This window comes from Erythranthe guttata, chromosome 2 (assembly GCF_056151865.1).
Source record: "Erythranthe guttata isolate IM_541 chromosome 2, IM_541, whole genome shotgun sequence".
In the NCBI taxonomy this organism is placed as follows: Eukaryota; Viridiplantae; Streptophyta; class Magnoliopsida; order Lamiales; family Phrymaceae; genus Erythranthe; species Erythranthe guttata.
In genome coordinates, this window is record NC_142534.1 from 17,194,070 (window position 1) to 17,216,723 (window position 22,654).

The window sequence follows — 22,654 nt, forward strand, 5'->3', positions numbered from 1 at the left end:
TTGTGCAAAAGAGAAAAAATGCGGTGGAGATAGCGCCTCCGAAAGAAAGCATATATATAATTGATATACCTAAATGGGCCGGCCCAATGGGCCCTCAAATTCATATACCAATTAGGCCCATTACACGAAAGCCCAAGCTCCTTCAAAATAAGGCTTGGGCCCAACAAAGTAAGCCCAACCCATTCAACGATATATAAATAGAAGTTTTATTCATTTGTAAAGGTACGTTCTCATTTTTATTGATAATCGACCACAAGTTTATTCTCTCTACTTTTCTCTACGATCCGTACATCTGACTTGAGCGTCGGAGGGGTTTCCGCCGGATCAACCCCCGGCTTAGTTCACGTGTGCTCATTTTGTAGGGACCTCAGGATCATCGAGTTGAATAGCTATTGATCAGCTTTGCTCTCCCTGCTTGTTTTCTACATCATCCTAGGTGAGCTATACTTTAGCATCATCATTTTGGCGCCGTCTGTGGGAACGATGCAAACCAGATCACGTAGCCAACAAGATCCTCCTGAGGCATCAGCTCGGAGAGAAAACGACACAGCTAATAACCTCCCCACCCGTGGAGGATCTGGCATCCCACCTCCTCCACGCGCCGCGGAGCAACTTCCTCCACGTACTGCAGATCCACCTCGCGAGGTTCAGGTGATCCCCCCTCGGGACCCACCACTCGCCGATCCACCTCTCCCTGCTCCTCGAACGGTTCAAATAACCGAGGACGCGCTCCAACGTATGATAGCGGAAGCTTCTACTCGCGCCGCCACGGAGGCTGTAACTCAATACATCGCCACGATGGGAGCAAACGCTCCCAATGCGATACCAGCACCAGCGCCACCCGTGGCCCCACAGCCAATAGCGAATCAAATAAGTGTCTCCTCCTCTACCTCGGATCCACGATCCCGAGTGCAGTTATCTACCAACCACCGAGGAGCACTGCCCAGACAGCAACGTCGACACTCACCCCCACGGGGGAACGCATCACCACCGAGAGTCCCTCTCTTCAATGAGGGAGAAGGCGAGGTAAACAGCCGAATGTCACGCCAAAACCTTTTCTCCCAACCAAATAATCAAATAGGTGAGAGAATGCCTCTCCCAACAAGACGCAGTCCCTTCACCATGGACATTCTCAGCGAGGTATTACCTCAGGGAGTAAAGATTTCGGGGTTACCTCAATTTGAAGGGACCACCGACCCACAGGAACATATAGAGAAATTCAGTGCCATGGCGGATTTATATGGCCCGACGGACGCTGCGATGTGCAAAATGTTCCGTACCACTCTCTCCAAGAGGGCAATGAATTGGTTCAACTCCCTACCCATAGGGTCCATTGACACCTTCGCTCGGTTGTCGACCCGATTCACCAACCAGTTCGCCATCAACAAACAATATGCCAAGACCCCAGCTCATCTTTTCTCTGTAGTACAGAGGGATAACGAAACGCTCCGTAACTACATTAAGCGTTTCGTAGAGGCCGTCCACGAAGTCCCCAGTGTGGGGCAAGACATGCTGTCCGGGATTATGCAGCAGAATTTGAAACCTGGTAGGTTCAAAGAATCTATCGCCGGAAGACCCCCAAGCAACTTAGAGGAGTTGCTGAATCGAGCCGAAAAATACGTCCGGATAGAGGAAGCCTCTACCCATGCTCCTCCTAAGAGAAAAAAGGAAGACGACCGTCAGGACAATAGGAGGCGCGACGATCGACGTCCACCACTACCACCTCAAGACCAACGCTCTTCCTCCTACAATAGGTTCACTCCGCTGAACACTCGCCTCACGGAAATCCTTCACGTGATAGAGCAGAAAGGTTTAGCAGAACCTCCACGTCCTATGCAGCCAAACGCAAAGCGAGAAAAATCGGATCGTTATTGTCGTTTCCATAAGGACAGAGGGCATACTACGGAAGAGTGTGCACAACTTAAAATGGCGATTGAGAGGCTGATCAAACAGGGCCATTTAGGCGAATACGTCGATAAGCCGCGAAATAAACGCCGTGATGATCCTCCACGCCGAGATAACAACCGCGATCAACAACAAAGACGAGAAGATGGGGGTCACCGACGTGACCTAGATAACAATGATAACCAGCCTATCCGAGGAATCATCTCCTTCATCTCCGGAGGACCGGCGGGAGGCGATTCACATAATGCAAGACGCACACTCGCTCGATCAGCGCGCATGAATCAAGAACGCGCTTCTCCATCCGAACGCGTATATCAAATACGAAGACCTGATCACAGTATAGTCTTCAACTCCTCCGACCTTGAAGGTCCAGAGGAAGACCATGTCGACGCATTAGTGGTAACAACAACGGTGGCCAACTTCTTGGTCAAGAAAATATTAGTGGATGGTGGGAGCTCAGCTGACATCATGTACCTCCATGCTTTTAAGCAGCTAGGCATAGATAATGCCCGTTTTAGTCCCATCTCCACACCCCTGAAAGGGTTCACATGAGAAGGCATTTTGTCAATGGGAGAAGTGGAGCTGCCTGTTTCTTTAGGGGAAGACCCCTGTCGAATCACGAAACTAATCAAGTTCCTCGTCGTCGACAGACCATCACCCTACAACATCATTCTGGGGAGGCCAGCCATCCACACATTCAAGTCAGTACCTTCCTCCTACCATCAGAAATGGAAGTTCCCTACTCCCTATGGAATGGGAGAAGTGCTTGGAGATAGACGTCTCGCTCGAGAATGCTATGCAAGGGCCCTACGAGAACCCTCAAAGAAGCCTAAACCGCCCGGAAAGGGAGACGATACCCAAAAATCCGACAAACGGAAGTGGGTCAATGCAATCATTGAGGACAATAAAGAAATCCTCATCAGTGTACCAGACGATAGCATCAAGCTAGCAGATGTCGAAGAGCTTAAGCTCATAGAGCTCACACCTGGAGATGATTCCAAACTCTTACGCATCGGATCTGATTTAGATCCTGAGACGGAGCAGCAGCTAATCAACTTCCTGCGACACAATGGAGATGTGTTCGCATGGAAAGCCCAAGATTTGTCGGGCATTCCCCCTCAGGTAGCCCTACATCGACTTAACGTCGACAAGAGGATGAAGCCAGTCAAACAGAGGAAACGAACGTTTGGACCCGAACGCAACAAGCATATCAAAGCAGAAGTGGCTAAACTTCTAGAGGCAGGTCATATACGACCAGTTCAGTATCCTGAATGGTTGTCGAACGTGGTGCTCGTTCCTAAACCCGGAGGAAAATGGAGATTATGCGTAGACTTCACTGACCTCAACAAAGCCTGTCCTAAGGACCCATTTCCTCTACCCAGAATCGATCAGCTCATCGATTCGACCTCGGGGTGCGAACTCCTCAGCTTCCTCGATGCATACCAAGGATATAACCAGATCTTACTTACACCAGAAGATCAAGAGAAGGCTAGTTTCATCACTGACCAAGGCATCTACTGCTATCAAGTCATGCCCTTCGGGTTAAAAAACGCAGGAGCCACCTACCAGCGTCTAGTGAACAAAATGTTCGCAGATCAGATCGGGAAAAATATGGAGGTGTATATCGACGACATGCTCGTCAAAAGTGTCAAGGTCTCGGACCACCTAATTGATCTGGATCAGTGTTTCGCCACCCTGCGAAAATATAAGATGAAGCTCAACCCCCTCAAATGTTCATTCGGGGTTAAGGGAGGCAAATTTTTGGGTTATATGATTTCGCAGCGAGGAATCGAAGCTAATCCCGCTAAAATCGAAGCAATCACCTCCATGGCTCCGCCAACATCGATCAAGAAAGTTCAACAACTCAACGGCTGTTTAGCATCCCTGAATAGATTCATTTCAAGATCAGCGGACAAGGCTCTCCCATTTTTCAAGATTCTAAGGGGAGCAAAAAAGTTCGAGTGGGATGAGGCATGTCAAAAAGCCTTCACTGAGCTAAAGTCATACCTCGCTTCACCACCCTTGCTCACAAAACCTCAGCCGGGAGACACACTCATGTTGTACTTAGCTACCTCGGCTGATGCCATCAGCGCGGTCCTCATCCGAGATGGAGGAAGAGGTCACCAACCCATATACTACATAAGTCGCGCTCTTCAAGGGGCCGAGCAACGCTATACCAATATGGAGAAGCTCGCTCTCGCCCTCATCAACGCAGCCCGGAAGCTTCGACCTTACTTCCAGTCACATCAAGTAGTGGTTCTCACCAATTATCCACTGAAGCAAATACTAAGGAGTCCCGAAACGTCCGGACGATTAGCAAAATGGGCTATAGAGCTAAGTGAATACGGAGTAGAATTCAAACCCCGCCCAGCTATCAAAGCGCAAATACTGGCTGACTTTCTAGTCGAAATGACCACAGTAGAAGAAAGCACCTCTCTACCTACTTGGTCCGTCAGCGTCGATGGATCTTCTACTACAACAGGAGGTGGAGCGGGCATCGTACTAACAAACCCCGACGGAGACGAATTCGAGTATGCTCAACGCTTCGAATTCACAGCCTCGAACAACGTCGCTGAGTATGAAGCGCTGATAGCAGGAATCCGCCTCGCCCTAGCAGCCGGAGCGCGCAAGCTCCTAATCCAAAGCGACTCTCAGCTCGTCGTCAACCAAGTACTTGGAGCTTACGAGGCTAAAGAAGACACCATGGCCAAATACTTAGCTCTCGCGCACACTCTCTTATCTAAATTCGAGAGCTACGAGATAAGACAGGTACCTCGCTCCAATAATATCCATGCTGACAAATTAGCTAGGCTTGGAAGCTCCATGGCCAGCATCGGAAGTCGGAAGGTGACGCTCCTCACCTCACCTCAGCCAGAGATAACTTCACCCACAGAAGTACAGTACACCGAGGAGGATGAACCATGCTGGTTCACTCCAATCCTGACGTATCTCAAGAAGGGAGAACTTCCAGCGGAATCCACCGAAGCGCGAAAGTTAAAAACGAGAGCCGCTCGCTTCGTCATAGTGGGAGAAGAATTATACAAACGAGGATTCTCATTCCCTTACCTCAAGTGCCTCGACCCGACCACAGCGGATTACGTACTTAGAGAAGTACACGAAGGCATCTGCGGAAATCACTTAAGCGGGAGAACTTTAGCTCTCAAACTACTGAGGCAAGGCTACTATTGGCCAACGATGCATGAAGACGCGAAGAAGTTAGTCCGGAAGTGTAAACCCTGCCAAGAGCATGCAAATATCACTCACCTACCAGCGGCATTAATGCAACCGATTGACAGCCCCATCCCTTTCGCCCAATGGGGGATGGATTTGGTCGGACCATTCCCGCCCGCCACAGGAGGACGTAAATACCTCATCGTAGCAGTGGACTACTTCACCAAATGGGTGGAAGCTGAACCCTTAGCACGCATCCGAGAAGAAGAAGTCATCCAATTCCTATGGAAGAACATCGTCTGTCGCTTTGGGATCCCACGCTCCATTATCTCAGATAACGGAACCCAATTTTGTGGTGACAAAGTAAAGAATTGGTGCCTCGGCTTAGACATCAAACAGTTCTTCACATCCGTAGCCAATCCACAAGCTAACGGCCAGACGGAGGTCACGAATCGCACCATACTCCAACACCTCAAGACAAGGCTTGGAAGTGCCAAAGGGAAGTGGGTGGACGAATTGCCTAACGCACTATGGGCTTATCGCACAACCCCAAGAGCAGCAACTGGAGAGTCTCCCTTCAATCTAGCTTTCGGAACAGAGGCAATCGCACCCGTCGAAATCGGAGAACCATCTTGGCGAGTCACCAACTACGACCCAACAGCTAATGAAGAGGCTATGCGGGGAAGCCTAGACCTCGTAGATGAGTTACGTGAGATCGCATACATCCGACAACAGATGTATAAATCACGCATGGCCAAGGCATATAACTCAAAGGTTCGCCCTCGCTCCTTTCAAGTCGGAGATCTAGTCCTCCGAAAAGCTGAAGCCTCCCACCCCATCGGAAAGCTCGACCCAAAGTGGGAAGGACCGTATAAAATCACAAAGGTGGTCAACACTGGAGCATATCGCCTCGAGAACATTGACGGAGACCCTATACCCAGAACATGGAATATAGGGAACCTCAAACGGTTCTACGCCTAAGGTATACATCTACCTTACTTCTGATCAGTTGAGATCATCAACCATATTTCTACTAAAGAAAAATTAATTACAATTTGTCACCCATGCAGGCTCCACAATCTTCCACGTCATTCGTCTTGCAAAGCTGCTTAGACATGGTTGGAAATTCCGCACCACATAACAAGGTGCGTTAATGTCCCTCCTAAACTGGGGGGCTAGTAATTGCTACTTACATCAGAAATTCATAATCACATCCCATCGTCTCCTTACAGGTCGAGAACCTACTACGTGAGGATGTATATTAAGCAATCAATGCGCTGCTTGCTCGGCAACACTCCATACCACATCGTCAAGGGTAACTATACTTCTATTAGAACTCAACACACAGATAATCTCATTTACGATTACTAACGTGACAAAATAATCCCACTAGCAGGCACGATCGCATAGCAACTCGCGACAACTCACAACTTCATTTCATGTCTTGGAGTGCGAGAAAGAAAAATCAAATCCGTAGTAGGGTACGTGAAAGCGCAATACGCATCCCCTATGCTTCAATTACTAAGTCTTCAATACAAATGCTTAGACAAAATTCTTTTTTCTCAGTAATTTTGACAGGCATAGAAACGCCAAAGGAATTCATTTTACCATCAACGCAGCAAAACGAACGAGTACAAGCAAGACGTGGAAGAAGAAGAACAAGTGTAGTACAATCATTTAGAACAATTTTTATCAAGTCAATTTTTTTTTCTCGCTCCACCAGTAGTTATTTACCTTTGCCTCACGTAGGCCCATCGCATTAGTCATTTACTTACATTCGCCTCACATAGGCATGTAACAATTCTCCTATGCTATCGTTGAATAAATAATATTTTTCGCTTTACTATCTACGCCTTTACGTCTATACAAATAACCTCTTACCATGAGTTCAAATCAATACCACCCTACAAACACTTAGAGTGATTTGGATAATCCGTATAGCCTGGCCAGCTGGATTAGCTAAGTCCCTTTAACTGTTTCACGAGGTGCTACTTTTAAAACGTGGCCACGGACAACAATATTATAGACCCAAGTGGTCAAAAACAAAGGGCACGACCCCTAACAAAAACCTTGGGAGACTGATCCCCTCCTCAAGTACATCGCGTATAATGCTAATGTAATCACATAGAAGCAACCATTAATTCTTGGCAATGTCAAAATAAATAAATCGAAATCTTATACTTCAAAGTCAAACGAGGAAGAAATTCAAATAAAATAGTAGTGGACATACCCAACTACATCAGCGATAAAAATAAAATACGAAATCCATAAAAAAATAATAGCAATAAAAAATAAAAGGGAAAAGTTAGCTATCCTAACAGATAAGTCTAAGCTCCCCTACCGCGAGCGGAAGACGTACCCGCAGTAGAGTCACCCGCAACCATGTCATTCACGAGCTCTGTGTCCGTCCCATTGACATCTACCTCTTCCTCCTCTTCATCGGATATGCCAGCTTCCATCCCACGAATCACTTCCTCGCTGATCCCACCCGCATCGCGCAGATATTTGCGACAAGCACGTACTAATGGCTTATAAACCACAGCCAACGCATGCTCCTCAATCATAGCAGCACACTCATCACTACCTCGGAAACTAGCTTTAGTCTCATCAACAATGGACTCCTTGTAAGCCGCACCACCTGATGTCGCGAGGAACCTCTTCCCCGTCGCCTTCTCAGCTTCATATTTCTCTTTGAGCTGATCGTAGCATTCGTTCAACTTATGAACATCATCTTTATAAGCCTTCGCATCACCCCGGATAACCTCGAGCTCCTCCGTCCTCTCAGCAAGCTCCTCTGTCCTCCGAGCAAGCTCTTCAGAGCGTAGAGCGAGATCGGACCGCGCTTCCTCCAACTGACTTAGAAGCTCATCCTCACGTGCTTGACTTCGAGCCCGATCCTCTTCCTTACCAGCTTCTGCATTCCTACCGTGCTCCACGAGGTATCTCCAAGTCGCTACCAACTAAAAAAAAAAAAAATATAAATAAAAATTTACACAAGGAAGAGAGGGAGTAACGCCTAATCTTGTTTTAAGTAAACAAAGACTCACCCGACAGATGTCCCCACCGGCTAACTCCAACATGTGAGAAGGACCCTTACCAGACATCCGAGCACGATCATACTCCCGAACAAATCCCTCGGTACTCAACAAGGGCAAATCATGGTCCGACACATCCCAATACGACTCCTTACCGTCGCGATTCACACCATAGGTAAACAATTGTTTCCCTCCTCCACCATGGAAAGCATAAGTCTCCTCTGGATCTACCCGTGGACGCTTAGGCACAGCCACATACTCAGTATCCACCCTCTTTCCCTTGCCACGATCCCTCTTCGGTGGACGCTCTTCCACTACGCCAGCACTGTTACGATCATCTGCGACTACTCGAGGAGCTTCTACATGGACCTCCCCATGAGGCAAACCATTTGAAGAACCTCCCAAGGTAGAGGGTACCTTCTTCGACGCCTTCTTCGATGCCTTCTTCGACGACCCATTCGCCTTAGCTTGAAGTGCCGCAAAGGTGATACCCCCATCTACAAGAGATAACGAACACATAAGAAACATGGGATATACACTACAAAAAAAAAAAAAAAAAAAACAACAAAGAAGAGGAACACAAGTCAAGGCAACAAAAGGATATACGATGCTGACCCTTCACCGTCGGTATCAAACTCCTCGGATCAAATTCCACACCACACAACCCAGATTCCTCAATCCTCTTCGCCATATTTGCAGTCATTACGAAACTCTCACACGTAGGGTTCCAAACTACGGGAACATCAAAAGTGGGAGCCCTCACGTAAAAAAAAATAGGTCTTCCATTTCCCCAAAGATAGCTTCACACTCTTCACGAATTGGTAATGAACGCGAGGATGAAAGCAAAAGAAAGGCATCTGATTGGGCCGATGTAACGTAAATAACGCCTTAAATAAACTCACAGACACAGGCAGACCTACTCGAGCCACCCTAAAATGAAACGCCTGGAAAATCAGAACAGCACTGGGCGTTAGCTGACTATACCCAATCTTGAATTCCTCGCAGACCTTCAACAAGGTCGGATGCGGTGTAATCTGAGATGTACACGTCAAGTAACCTAAAAACACCGTATGAAATCCATCGGGTGGCGAATACAAACGGTCACCCTTCTGAGGCAACAACAACTCAACGTTACTTGGCGCTCCAGATAAACGACGAATAGAGTGCAGATGCTCTTCCGTCAACACACTATCAAAATCAACTAAGTCCAAATTAATTGACTTAATTTTCTTTTGCTTCCTCTTATCAATCTCAATATCACCTGGCGGAATATCATCTTCCTCCTCCTCTTCATCGGTCAGCTCAACTTCACTACTTGGCACAGCATAATCACTCACCAACGGGGCTTGATCAGAATCATCACTATCGCTCCCGAAATCCACGATTTGGCGTCGAGAATAACGCCCACTAGCCGCAACTCCATCTACTTGCTCACTAACGTGAATACTCGCTTCAACATCATCACTCCAAGATTCAATGATTTCTCGCCTTACGGAACCCCTAACATTCACATCATCTTCAACCAAAATTCCCTCCTCATTTCGCCCGACCCCCTCGCGCGAATCGCGGCGAAAAAGAGCCCCAGACGCTCTCCCACGCGCCGGATCTGCGCTCCCGGACGCGCCGCCACGCGCAGAAGCACCCCCACTCAGAGACGCGCGCGAACGCGCCGAAAAAGATGGCCCAGACGCGCGCGCACGCGCGGACACGTCAGACTCGCACAACGACGCGCGCGCGTCCTCACCAGATCCGTCCCCAGACGCGCGCGCACGTCCACTCTCCACCCAATCAGCCGCGCGCGTCCCGCTTCCTCGACTACCAACCGACGCGCGCGTGCCACTTCCCCGACCACCAACCAACGCGCGCGTCGCAAACTCCCCAACCCTAGCAGACGCGCGCGCGCGTCCATCGGCCACCGTGCCCGACGCGCGCGCGCCACCTTCTCCAACCGCGCCACCGGCTCCCTCGGGCTGCGCACCCTCACAAATCCGGGAGTTGGCGCCTGATCGGTCCAAGCCAACTCCTCCAGCCGAGCCACTACCTCTACTAAGCTCCACCTTGCTCCTTTCGATTCGTGATTCTACTGACGCAGATCCGATTTTACCACCGGATACTACAAGTTTCTCGCGTTCCATACCCACAGTACCAAAAGTTTTCTTGACACCTTCAACCGGATCTCGAAGTTTGATTCGTAAAGATTTCGAATTACCCGAGTTCGACATGAGAAAAATTTTTCCCCGAAAAAAAAAAAAAAAAAAAAAAAAAAAAACGGGAAGAAAAATTTTCAAGAGAAGAAAAGCACAGAAGAAGACCCAGAATTAAAAGAACATACCCATATTTATTGCAAGACGTTGAAGTTTAATACTCTCCACCGCACAAGAAGTCTACTTATATGGCCCTGGTATAATATTTAAAACCCTTAAATATATACCTCGCTGCCAAATAAAAACAATTATCCCTTATTTAAATTAAGGAATTACTTCACCACCAACGAAAATAACGCAATTAACTCTCGACACGACCCGGATCCCTCTACACAAGCCCCCGTCTCGAATCGAGAGTTTGGGGGCTTAATGATATACCTAAATGGGCCGGCCCAATGGGCCCTCAAATTCATATACCAATTAGGCCCATTACACGAAAGCCCAAGCTCCTTCAAAATAAGTGTTGGCCGAAAACCTACACGCAAGTGCACGTATCGTACAAGTAATATAGTGGACAATTAAGTCCGGATATCGAACCCACAGGGAATATTTAATTATCTAATCCTAGACGCTAAATTCTACCAATTATTATCAAGCCCACCCTACACAGTCGACTTTAGGGAGAAATAACTAAATTAAACTAATTTAAAAAGCAAATTAAAAAGACAAGAACACGAAAGCAATTAAAAACGAAGATTAATCAAAGTAGACAAGCCTAGGATTTTATTCTTCCCCCTATGTGATTATTATTCCCCCAATTCCTTCAATTATGCAAGCAATTAACCCGGATTATTAACCTGAGATGCTAAAATAATCATAACCCGCTTCCGCGTGTATTACAATTCTAATACTCTAGATTCAATTACTATATTCCTATGCAATTAATTCTAGAACACAGCATTAAGCACAAATCTCAATAATGGCTACCTAAGAGATTAACTATATTCCTATGTTAATACCACAAAGGCTCTTCTACCACAGTTCTAATTATTAACCCGATCTTCCGATTCATGCGATTAACAATAACATAAAAGCACATAAGTTGATCAAGTTCATGCACTTAATAAAACAAGTAGAAGAAATAATCCGGAATTAAAACTTGCATAAAATCATAGAATTGGGTTCATAAATCCCACATAGGGTTCCAAATAAAATCCTAGAAATAAAAACTTAGCTACTCGTAATTCTTATGATAAATAAAATAAAATAAATAAATTAAATAAGAAAAACTATGCTTGAATCTTCGTTGATCTTCTTTGCTCTTGAATTTGCGTCAAAAGATGGCCCTCTAATTGTGTGCTTGGCTTGGTCTTATATAGGGTGAAAAACTTGGGGAAGAAGGCAGTTTCCTTGTACAATTAAGATTCCCTCACTGCGCCAACTCGCCCATCCGGACGGCCGTGTGAGATTTATGCCTAAAATCCGCACGGCCGCGCGGTCTATTCTCCAGAATTCTGCTTTTTTCACTTTTGGCCCATATTTTCTCCAAAATTGCAGTTTTGACCCCATACTTTTCCAATTCTTCAATTTGTACCTAAAATACAATAAATCAACTTTTTAAGCACCAATTATCGTTAAAACACACCAAAAGCTCAAATAAAAAGATACGATAAAGTGTAAAAATATACACTTAACACACCCCCAAACTTGAACTTTTGCTTGTCCTCAAGCAAAAATCTACCAATAAGCAAATAACTTCAACGATAACATCTCATCACATAGATCAATGATCAACTTCACGTTTTCAGAACTTGTAATTATAATGACAATTCCTTAGACATTCGCAAGCTCAAAATTCAACAACACTTAGTCACTCACCATTACAAAAAACCACAAATCATACAATTGCTTCAAGTATCCCATATGTGCAAGTTAAAAATAGAGAAAATTTATACTTACATGCATATGCTTGACTCCAAATACTCACCAAATTATTCTACTCTACTAATATCGAACATTAAGCTATTGGGATCATTGGGGCTTTGTGGCTTTCAATTGTTAGGCTCTTTGGTTCGAGGTAGGAAAAATGGGTATGTGTGGCTATTCTTCTTGAATTTAGGTGATTACGCCAAAATTTGAAAGACAGGCGTTTGAAACAATGAATTCACCTATACGGACTTTAATAAACTCGATTCTCAAAAGTTCAAAAGTCTCCACTTTTGCTTTTGAGGCAATGGATCGAGTTTTCAAAAAATAATTCAACAACTAGTCCTTATTTCTCCCTTCTAGTCTCTTCTTCTTCTTCTTTTCTTTTCTTTTTTTTTTTTTTTTTTTTTTTTTTTTTTTTTTTTTTTTTTTTATATATATATATAGAAGCATAGATATTTGTCTTCTTTTTTTTTTTTTTTTTTTTTTTTTTTTTTTTTTTTTTTTTTTTTTTTTTTTTTTTTTTTCGAAGAAGAAGAAGAAGGACCTTAAGAAAAATTTCGACTGAACTTCCAAGGGGTAATTTTCAAGAATCTCCACCTATTCTACCTTACACATTGGCTAAAAGAAAGAACACCTTTTCTCCGAGGCTCAAATCAAGGTTCTAAGGATAATTTCGATAAAAAGGTCGGCTTGAAAGGCTCAAACGGTTCAAAGAAGGCCCAAATCATATCCCAAATCACTCACTACTCAATACTTCGTATCATAAATTTCCTAGGGTGAGTTCTAAAACCGAACATAGCATGATATAGCACAAATTAATTCCAAATTTAAAATACAAAACATTCAACCAAATCAATGCACAAAATGTGATTCCTAGCAATAATTTGCTTCTAAGTCCCGTTGAATCGAAAGCTAAACAAACATCAAATCCTTATCACACAAAACAAGCAATTTCATCATCAAACATTGATCATCTCTCATCATCACAAATCATCGATGCATTCAACTCAAGCAATTTTTTTTTTTTTTTTTTTTTTATATTCCGGAAAAACGAGAAAAACAATAAAAACGAATAAAACCTAATGCATGCAAACTAAAACAATTAAGCACAAAAAATAACATGTTTTTCACCCCCAAACTTAAAATTTTCGTTGCCCTCAACGAAATTAGCACAAAGTTTAAGGATAGAAAACACCTGATTTAGTCGGGGTCGATGTGATCGGGGTGCTCCTCCCTCGCTCTCTCACGCTCATCTTCATCGGCGGCTCGGACACGGGCTCAAGAATGGGTGCCGGCTGATGCCGGCTCGATGCACTCGGGCGTGCCTTGAAAGATGAGATTTTGAAGAAGTTGGCTCGATGCTCGAGCCTCCATTCGAAAATTGTGTGTGGGAGGTTGTGAGGATGAAAGAGAAGGGTTTAGGAAGAAATGGGGGCAAAATCGAATTTTTAGAATTTAAAACGACCAGTAATAGCCTCGGACGGCCGTCCCGCGTTTTGCCCTCTTTCTCGGACGGCCGTCCGAGCGTTCTGCTTCACTGCTGCCCATGGGACGGCCGTCCCGTGTTTTGGCCTAGTTCTGGGACGGCCGCACCGTTTCTCGAAATTGGGCAGATGCTGCTCCAAAATTCGGACGGCCGTGTGAAATTCCAGGTCTTTTTCGCACGGCCGTGCCATTTCACGATTTTATACAGTAGCTTCCCGAAATCTCACACGGCCGTGTGAGTTTTACGCCCTTTTCTTGCACGGCCGTGTAAATAATTGCAATTGGGCCCCTGAAAATTACAAACTTCTGATTAGTGCCCCTGAAACTTCTTATTTATCACTTTTTCGACCCTGAAAAATAAAATTCAAATAATAAATTAGAATGCATGCTTATGATATTAAAAACGAAACGAAAAATTAAATAAAAATACGAAAAACAATAAAGCTCGGGTTGCCTCCCGAGAAGCGCTAAGTTTAAAGTCTTCAGCCGGACGTTGCTTCTTTAATTTCAAGCAAAAGTGACCGAAGTCACTTGGCAATCTTCACTCGCTTCCCAATACGGTTTGAGCCGGCTCCGTTTTACGTTGAACGTACGATTTGAATCGCGCTCCTTTATTTTGACCACCTCGTGAGGAAGAATTTCTTGGACAATAAACGGCCGCGACCACTTTGATTTGCGCTTCCTTGGAAATAACCAAAGACAGGATTTGCACAATAACACCAATTGTCCTTTGTGCAATTCCTTTTTGATTTTCTCCTTACGACCACAATAGCTTGACTCATCCTTCTCTCGTGACTTGCTCGAACCTTTGGTTGGCAACATCTTCCTTGCATTCTCATCGTCGTTAAGACCTCGACTCGCATGACTTTCTCTTGGAGGATTTAAAATTGAGTCCATGAAATAAACTTGCTCCGTCCGATTCCCGTTTCCGCCATCATCTCCTGCACTCAAAGATGCTTTCCCATTGTCCAAGATCGAAACATCAAACTTTTCATTATTTGTAAAATCCATAAGCTCAATAGCAAAACAATCATTATTTTCACATGGATTTTTATTAGCACTAAAAACATTGAATTTGATTGTTTGATCATGCACAGTCATTGTAAGATCACCACTAGCACAATCAATGAGAGTTTTCGACGTGGCTAAAAACGGTCTCCCTACGATAAGAGGTATCTCCCTATCCTCATCTATATCAAGTATAACGAAATCAACAGGGAAGATAAATTTATTAACTTTCACTAGCACATTCTCTAAAATACCTTTTGGGTAAACTAAAGATCTATCGGCTAATTGAAGAGTTATAGCCGTCGGTTCAATTTCTCCTAACCCAAGATTTTTAAAAGTAGAGTACGGCATAAGATTAATGCTAGCGCCTAAATCAATGAGCGATCTAAAATTTTTACCTCCTATAGTACAGGGAATAGTAAACTTACCTGGATCGCCGAGTTTTTGTGGAAGAGGCCGAGTAAGAATCGCACTAATTTGCTCCGTGAGTTGGATCATCTCGTTCCCTTGCAATTTCTTACTTTTCTTCACGAGGTCCTTGAGGAACTTCACCCACTTTGGCATCTTTTGTAGTGCTTCAATGAAAGGAATATTTATGCGAATTTCCTTCAACTTGTCCAAAAATCTTTGATATTCGGCATCGAGCTTCTTCTTTACAAACTTTTGAGGATAAGGAATTGGAGGGACTTGTGGAGGCACCGTCGATGGTGGCTCGTCATGAGATGATTCTTTTTCCTCATTCTTTTTCGGCTTCTCGATTACCGTGCTTCTCTTCTCTTTTCGTGGGGCTTCCTCCAATTGCTTACCGTTCTTCAAGGTGACTGCTTGGCATGTCTCGACCTCGATCTTTTTCGTTAGCAATCTTTGTGGATATGGGATCGGCTCGACCCATTCGGCTACAGTGACTTGCGGCTTGATTTGAATTTCTTCCCTTTTTTCGCTCTTGACATCGATAGCTTGGCACGTCTCGAACTTTTGATTTCGAGGATCTTCCGTATTCGATGGCAATGCTCCCGGCGGGCGGTTCTCTTGCTTCAAAGCTAATTGAGCGAGTTGGTTCTCCAAATTTCGCAACGAGGCTTGGGTAGCGGTCATGAATTGGGCCAATATCTCATCCGTGTTTGATTTTTGGGCCGGTGGATTGTTGCCTTGATAGCTTTGTTGAGGAGGGGCTTGATTTTGGAATTGACCTTGAGGTCTTTGATATCCTTGGCCTTGTTGATTTCCTCCATATTGCCCTTGTGATCTCCACCCTTGATTTTGGAATTGGCGAGGCGCATTGTTGACGTAGTTGAGCGACTCCACATCTTGTTGGCATTGGAGCGTGTAGTGATTTCCACTGCAAATTTCACAACATGGAGATTCAATTGCTTTGACTTGTTGTGGTGGACTTGCTTTGATGTGCTGCAGAAGGAGTTGATTTTGTTGAGCAATTTGGGTCACTTGAGCTTGAAGGGCCGTAATTGCATCTAACTCCAACACTCCGGGAACTTTCTTGGCTCCACTAACCGTCCTCTCGCTTGACTTGGCAAACCGATTTTGAGCAATTTGATCCAACATGATGAAAGCATCCGGTATCGATTGACTCATAAAATTTCCCCCGGTGGATGCATCTAAGACCGTTCGCGCATTCTCGTTAATCCCTTGGTAGAAGATGTGGATTTGCCGCCATTGTTCGACTCCATGTGTTGGACATTGCCGCAAAAGAGTTTTAAATCTCTCCCATGCCTCGTATAATTGCTCGCCTTGCTCTTGGACAAAATTGTGAATTTCTCGCCGGATTCTCTCGTCCTTCTCGGGTGAGCTATAGACTTTCATGAAAAGGTTGAGGAGTTGAGGCCACGACGAGATAGAGTGGGGGGCTTGGGACATCAACCACTGGCGAGCTCTTCCTTGTAGGGAGTGCTTGAAGAGAATTAATTGAAGCGCCTCTTGGGAAACGCCGTTTTGACGGTGGGAGTTACAGGTATCTAGAAAATTGACAATGTGCAGATGGGGATCTTCACCTGCCAACCCACTAAAGAGCCCGTTATTTTGGAGCATCGTCAAAAGGCCTTGTTTGATCTCAAAATTATGCGCCTCAATGGGTGGATATTGGATGCTCGGGCGGAATCCGTCTAGCGTTGGGATTATGTAGTCTTGAAGTGCCCGTGGACGAACTGCTGGCTGTGCTGGAAGTTGAAGGGGAGGGTCTTGGACTTGGTTTCCGTTGGCATTGAGTAAATTACCCGCTGCCCTGCGTTCTTCGTCCTCCATTATATTGTTTGCGCGTTGTCGTCTCCTAGCGGCTCGAAAAGTTCGTTCGATTTCGGGATCAAACGGTTCTCTAGCTAGATCGAGTCTTCTGCGCATACACAGTACCTAAAACAAAAATAAAATAAAACGAAAATTAAATGGGTGAATCGTGAAAATTGTTCAAATATAGAGCTAGAATAAAATAAATAATTAAAATATTCCCCGGCAACGGCGCCAAAAACTTGTTGGCCGAAAACCTACACGCAAGTGCACGTATCGTACAAGTAATATAGTGGACAATTAAGTCCGGATATCGAACCCACAGGGAATATTTAATTATCTAATCCTAGACGCTAAATTCTACCAATTATTATCAAGCCCACCCTACACAGTCGACTTTAGGGAGAAATAACTAAATTAAACTAATTTAAAAAGCAAATTAAAAAGACAAGAACACGAAAGCAATTAAAAACGAAGATTAATCAAAGTAGACAAGCCTAGGATTTTATTCTTCCCCCTATGTGATTATTATTCCCCCAATTCCTTCAATTATGCAAGCAATTAACCCGGATTATTAACCTGAGATGCTAAAATAATCATAACCCGCTTCCGCGTGTATTACAATTCTAATACTCTAGATTCAATTACTATATTCCTATGCAATTAATTCTAGAACACAGCATTAAGCACAAATCTCAATAATGGCTACCTAAGAGATTAACTATATTCCTATGTTAATACCACAAAGGCTCTTCTACCACAGTTCTAATTATTAACCCGATCTTCCGATTCATGCGATTAACAATAACATAAAAGCACATAAGTTGATCAAGTTCATGCACTTAATAAAACAAGTAGAAGAAATAATCCGGAATTAAAACTTGCATAAAATCATAGAATTGGGTTCATAAATCCCACATAGGGTTCCAAATAAAATCCTAGAAATAAAAACTTAGCTACTCGTAATTCTTATGATAAATAAAATAAAATAAATAAATTAAATAAGAAAAACTATGCTTGAATCTTCGTTGATCTTCTTTGCTCTTGAATTTGCGTCAAAAGATGGCCCTCTAATTGTGTGCTTGGCTTGGTCTTATATAGGGTGAAAAACTTGGGGAAGAAGGCAGTTTCCTTGTACAATTAAGATTCCCTCACTGCGCCAACTCGCCCATCCGGACGGCCGTGTGAGATTTATGCCTAAAATCCGCACGGCCGCGCGGTCTATTCTCCAGAATTCTGCTTTTTTCACTTTTGGCCCATATTTTCTCCAAAATTGCAGTTTTGACCCCATACTTTTCCAATTCTTCAATTTGTACCTAAAATACAATAAATCAACTTTTTAAGCACCAATTATCGTTAAAACACACCAAAAGCTCAAATAAAAAGATACGATAAAGTGTAAAAATATACACTTAACAATAAGGCTTGGGCCCAACAAAGTAAGCCCAACCCATTCAACGATATATAAATAGAAGTTTTATTCATTTGTAAAGGTACGTTCTCATTTTTATTGATAATCGACCACAAGTTTATTCTCTCTACTTTTCTCTACGATCCGTACATCTGACTTGAGCGTCGGAGGGGTTTCCGCCGGATCAACCCCGGCTTAGTTCACGTGTGCTCATTTTGTAGGGACCTCAGGATCATCGAGTTGAATAGCTATTGATCAGCTTTGCTCTCCCTGCTTGTTTTCTACATCATCCTAGGTGAGCTATACTTTAGCATCATCAATAATATTTCTGATTTGTGTACTCCATGCATACACGTGGGCCTAAATCCCCCAAATTTCTAGTTTAAATTAAACCCTCCATAATCCAAAATAATAATCACAAACACACGACTAATTGAGCTGAAGCTTCCAATTCCATCAATGGCGGAAGTTAACAAGAAGTAACTAAGCACCGCCTTTTGTTCAATTTCCAAAATTTCTCCCATCTTCTTCCTTTTAATTTCTCGGGGGAGTAATTTCTACAATCATCTGAATCCATTATTTTTTTCCTCTGTAAAATTTTCTAACTGCAGATGTGCTGTTGTTACTGGGGCAAACAAAGGAATTGGGCTAGAGATTTGCAGGCAGTTAGCATCTGAGGGTATTACCGTAATTTTGACAGCTCGTGATGAACAAAGAGGGCTTGCAGCTGTCGAAACACTCAAAGGTTCTTCTGGCATTTCTGATGATGACGTCATCTTTCATCAGCTAGCTGTCACTGATTCAGCAAGTATCGATTCCCTCGCTCAATTTATCAATTCTCGATTTGGAAAGCTTGATATATTGGTATGTGCGGAAGTATTTATTCTCTTTGGATCCGATTGTTTTTCCCCTTATTTTTTGTGCTTTAATTTATATGTTATTTAGTGGTTCAGAATTCAGATTTAATTATGATTATTGAGCCAGTTTTACTTGATATTTTTTTGGTCAGAATGTTTAATTATGAAGAATTAAGTTGTTATTAACTACAGTAGTTATGGTTTTGTTTTGAATTAACCATGGTTTGATGGTTGGTTCTTGTTTAATCTGACTATCATGTCCCTTGGAATCGAGGTCTACCGTTTGTCTGTTTTCTTTTCCCGACTATACCCTAGTGGCTTTGTGTTTTCCATTGTTGTTCATGTGTAGTATATATATGTAGCTAAAATCGATGCCACTTTGCAGGTGAACAATGCAGGGATCGGTGGAGCCTTGGTCGATGCTGATGCTCTGAGAGCTTCGACTGAAGCTGCTAGTGGGGTAAGTTCGTTTCATCTTTTTATTTTATATACGTTTACTCGAGTTTACCAATAAATTGATAATCCTGTGTAATAAAACCACCAACAGATACATAATTACGTCGAAATATGCATCGTCTAGTTGTACTGAAACGTATATTCTAAATGCTCGTTTTTTTTTTAAATTGTATGAGCAAAGGCTGGAGGGGCAAAAATCAACTGGAATGAGATAATGAGTCAAACGTACGAGTTAGCAGCAGAGTGCCTTGAGACAAATTATTACGGTGCCAAAAGAACCACCGAAGCACTGCTTCCCCTTCTTCAGCTTTCCGATTCTCCTAGGATCGTCAATGTTTCCTCTTCAATGGGAAAGCTCAAGGTATATTACGTAAATACCCTTATTGGGGTTGTAAATGTAATAGAGCATAATTATAGAATCGTTTTTGAATACGTCTAAACTTTCTCGTTTCAGAACTTACCGAACGAATGGGCAAAAGGGATACTGAACGATGTTGAAAATCTAACAGAAGAAAGAATCGACGAGGTTTTGAATGTGTTCCTTAAAGACTTCAAAGAGGGGTTGTTAGAAGACAAAAAATGGCCTCGGTATTTTGCTGCGTATATAGTCTCTAAAGCAGCCATGAACGCCTACACGAGAGTTGTTGCCAAGAAACACCCGAGTTTTCATATTAACTGCGTCTGCCCCGGATTTGTTAAAACCGATATGAACTACGGTACGGGTGTGTTGAGTGTAGAAGAAGGTGCAGAAAGTCCAGTGAAGCTGGCTTTGATGCCTCATGATGGACCTTCTGGAATGTTCTTTGTTAGGAAGGAAGTTTCTTCTTTTGAGGAATAATGAGTCTGGATTTTGAAAATATGTAAACTTTTTTTTCTTTAATATCTATATATAATTGGCAAGAAGATATATAAAGTCAACCAAATTCGAATTTCACCAATTTATGAAACTGGACTAGATAAACAAATGGAAGGCTCAGGCTCCAACCGGTAGCCCCTTCGCCTTCGATTAAGACTTGCCGAGTGCGGCTCGTAATTCGTAACTAGTTTAAAGATAGGGTAAATTACGACCATCCCTTGAGTTACGGTTAATTTACAAATAATTCTCAATAAGTAAATACGAACGCGTGAGACAATACATAGGTTGACTGAATTTTAAAGAATGAGGGGTATTTTTGTAATTGAACTTACCTTAAAAGGTAATTTGCCCTTAAAATTGTAATAATCCACCACCATTCAAAGATAAACACCGCCAACAACACGATAACATTTGAGCTTGAGCTTTCCCATCTATGGCGGCAGTCACTAAGAAGTAACTAAGCACTTTCCTCTTTTTTAATTTGCAAACTTCGGCCATTTTTTCTTTTTTGCTTTTTCTTTTTTAATAAATAAAGAAATGAATTGTAACTGCAGATATGCTGTAGTAACTGGGGGAAACAAAGGAATTGGGCTAGAGATTTGTAGGCAGTTAGCATCTAAGGGTATTACCGTAATTTTGACAGCTCGTGATGAACAAAGAGGGCTCGCAGCTGTCGAAAATCTCAAATTAGGGTCTGGGCTTTCAAACGACGTCGTATTTCATCAGCTTGATTTGGCTGATTTATCAAGTATTCATTCCCTCGCTCAATTTATCAATTCCCAATTTGGAAAGCTCGATATCTTGGTTTGTATTTTATTTGTTTAATTTTTTCTTTTAGTGGTATTTATTATTTGTCACTACATGAAGATTAATGAAGTAAAAGATATTTAACCAATGTGAAAGATCGATTTGTTTTTGAATTTTTTGAATTTGATGATTCTTATTTGCTGCTTATTGTTTTAAGTTTTAACATAATCATTGTGTCTGAATTGTTATATGATATTGCTCGATTTTCTCGCTGTATTAGGCTTTTATCGAAATAAGAATCGGCAGTTGATTTTCTCTTACATCATTTTTTTTTCGTGTTGTTTATATATATGTATATTGTATATATAGGTCAACAATGCGGGGATTCTTGGAGCCGTGGTGGACGGTGATGCTTGGAGAGCATCAACTGGCAGTGGGGTAAAAAGTTCGTTTATTCGTTTATCATGCATTTTGTGTAATTGTATTGTAATCTAATTAATGTCGGCAATTATATCTGCCTTGTTATACAACACTTCTGATGTCGGGAAATCGAAGTAAATAATACTGTGTGAATGAATACAGACGGCAGGGGAAAAAACGAATTGGAGAGAGACAATGAGTCAAACGTACGAGTTAGCAGTAGAGTGCTTTCAGACAAACTATTACGGCGCCAAAAAAACTACCGAAGCACTTCTTCCCCTACTCCACCTCTCTCAATCACCGAGGATTGTCAATGTTTCCTCTACAAGCGGGAAGCTTAAGGTAATCAATCGTATTAATTTTTTTTTTTTTTTTTTTGTTTTTTTTTTTGGGGAATAATTGATTTAAAAACTTTATTGTTTCAGAATATACCGAGTGAATGGGTGAAAGGGGTACTAAACGATACCGAAAAACTTACGGAAGAAAGAATTGACGAGGTGCTGAATATGTTCCTGAAAGACTTGAAAGACGGGGGTTTAGAAGGCAAAGGCTGGCCTGAGCTTTTTGCTGCGTATATACTCTCTAAAGCAGCGATGAATGCCCACACGAGAATTCTTGCAAAGAAATACCCGAGTTTTCGGATTAATTGTGTTTGCCCTGGTTATGTTAAAACCGAAATCAACTACAGTACTGGTGCGTTGACTGCGGAAGAGGGTGCAGAAAGTCCGGTGAAGCTGGCATTGATGCCCGACGATGGTCCTTCTGGAATGTTCTTTTCGAGGAAGGAAGTGGCTTCTTTTGAGTAATGATGAAAATTGTATTGCTATATGTATTTGTTATAACTAATGAATTGTATTCCGGAAAACCGGAAAATTGGGTCGTTTTGAACCGTTTGAAACGGCAAACCATTTGTAAGGTATTTTATTTTTGAAAAATCGAATTATTCTGTTCATAAATGGTGCAAATGGTGAAAAATCGAAGTTGGCAAATATTTG

At 43.0% G+C, this 22,654-nt stretch overlaps 3 protein-coding genes across 3 annotated transcripts; all 3 read left to right on the top strand.

Moving 5' to 3' along the window:
- The first annotated feature begins 1,299 nt into the window (after positions 1 to 1,299).
- LOC148772487 (uncharacterized) lies at positions 1,300 to 2,457 on the top strand. Its single transcript, XM_088815061.1, has 2 exons — positions 1,300 to 2,137; positions 2,249 to 2,457. Exons 1-2 carry the CDS (start codon positions 1,300 to 1,302, stop codon positions 2,455 to 2,457), a joined length of 1,047 nt encoding a protein of 348 aa, XP_088671187.1.
- A 16,191-nt stretch (positions 2,458 to 18,648) lies between these two features.
- Positions 18,649 to 20,570, top strand: LOC105963775 ((+)-neomenthol dehydrogenase). Its single transcript, XM_012988229.2, has 5 exons — positions 18,649 to 18,802; positions 18,935 to 19,187; positions 19,566 to 19,640; positions 19,818 to 19,997; positions 20,091 to 20,570. Exons 1-5 carry the CDS (start codon positions 18,783 to 18,785, stop codon positions 20,472 to 20,474), a joined length of 912 nt encoding a protein of 303 aa, XP_012843683.1. The 5' UTR covers positions 18,649 to 18,782; the 3' UTR covers positions 20,475 to 20,570.
- Positions 20,571 to 20,592: 22 nt separating this feature from the next.
- LOC105963776 ((+)-neomenthol dehydrogenase) lies at positions 20,593 to 22,615 on the top strand. Its single transcript, XM_012988232.2, has 5 exons — positions 20,593 to 20,945; positions 21,047 to 21,296; positions 21,609 to 21,677; positions 21,822 to 22,001; positions 22,085 to 22,615. The coding sequence occupies exons 1-5, from the start codon at positions 20,926 to 20,928 to the stop codon at positions 22,463 to 22,465; spliced, it is 900 nt and encodes a 299-aa protein (XP_012843686.2). The 5' UTR covers positions 20,593 to 20,925; the 3' UTR covers positions 22,466 to 22,615.
- Positions 22,616 to 22,654: the final 39 nt, after the last annotated feature.

Excerpts from the sequence above, each read along its gene's own strand:
- LOC105963776 (XM_012988232.2), top strand. The coding sequence starts at position 20,926 with ATGGCGGCAGTCACTAAGAA. Across the intron at positions 20,946-21,046 it reads ATGGCGGCAGTCACTAAGAA|ATATGCTGTAGTAACTGGGG; the intron begins GTAACTAAGCAC and ends TTGTAACTGCAG. Across the intron at positions 21,678-21,821 it reads GAGCATCAACTGGCAGTGGG|ACGGCAGGGGAAAAAACGAA; the intron begins GTAAAAAGTTCG and ends GAATGAATACAG.
- LOC148772487 (XM_088815061.1), top strand. The coding sequence starts at position 1,300 with ATGAATTGGTTCAACTCCCTACCCATAGGGTCCATTGACACCTTCGCT. Across the intron at positions 2,138-2,248 it reads CTCCGGAGGACCGGCGGGAG|TCTTCAACTCCTCCGACCTT; the intron begins GCGATTCACATA and ends ATCACAGTATAG.
- LOC105963775 (XM_012988229.2), top strand. The coding sequence starts at position 18,783 with ATGGCGGAAGTTAACAAGAA. Across the intron at positions 18,803-18,934 it reads ATGGCGGAAGTTAACAAGAA|ATGTGCTGTTGTTACTGGGG; the intron begins GTAACTAAGCAC and ends TTCTAACTGCAG. Across the intron at positions 19,998-20,090 it reads CTTCAATGGGAAAGCTCAAG|AACTTACCGAACGAATGGGC; the intron begins GTATATTACGTA and ends TTCTCGTTTCAG.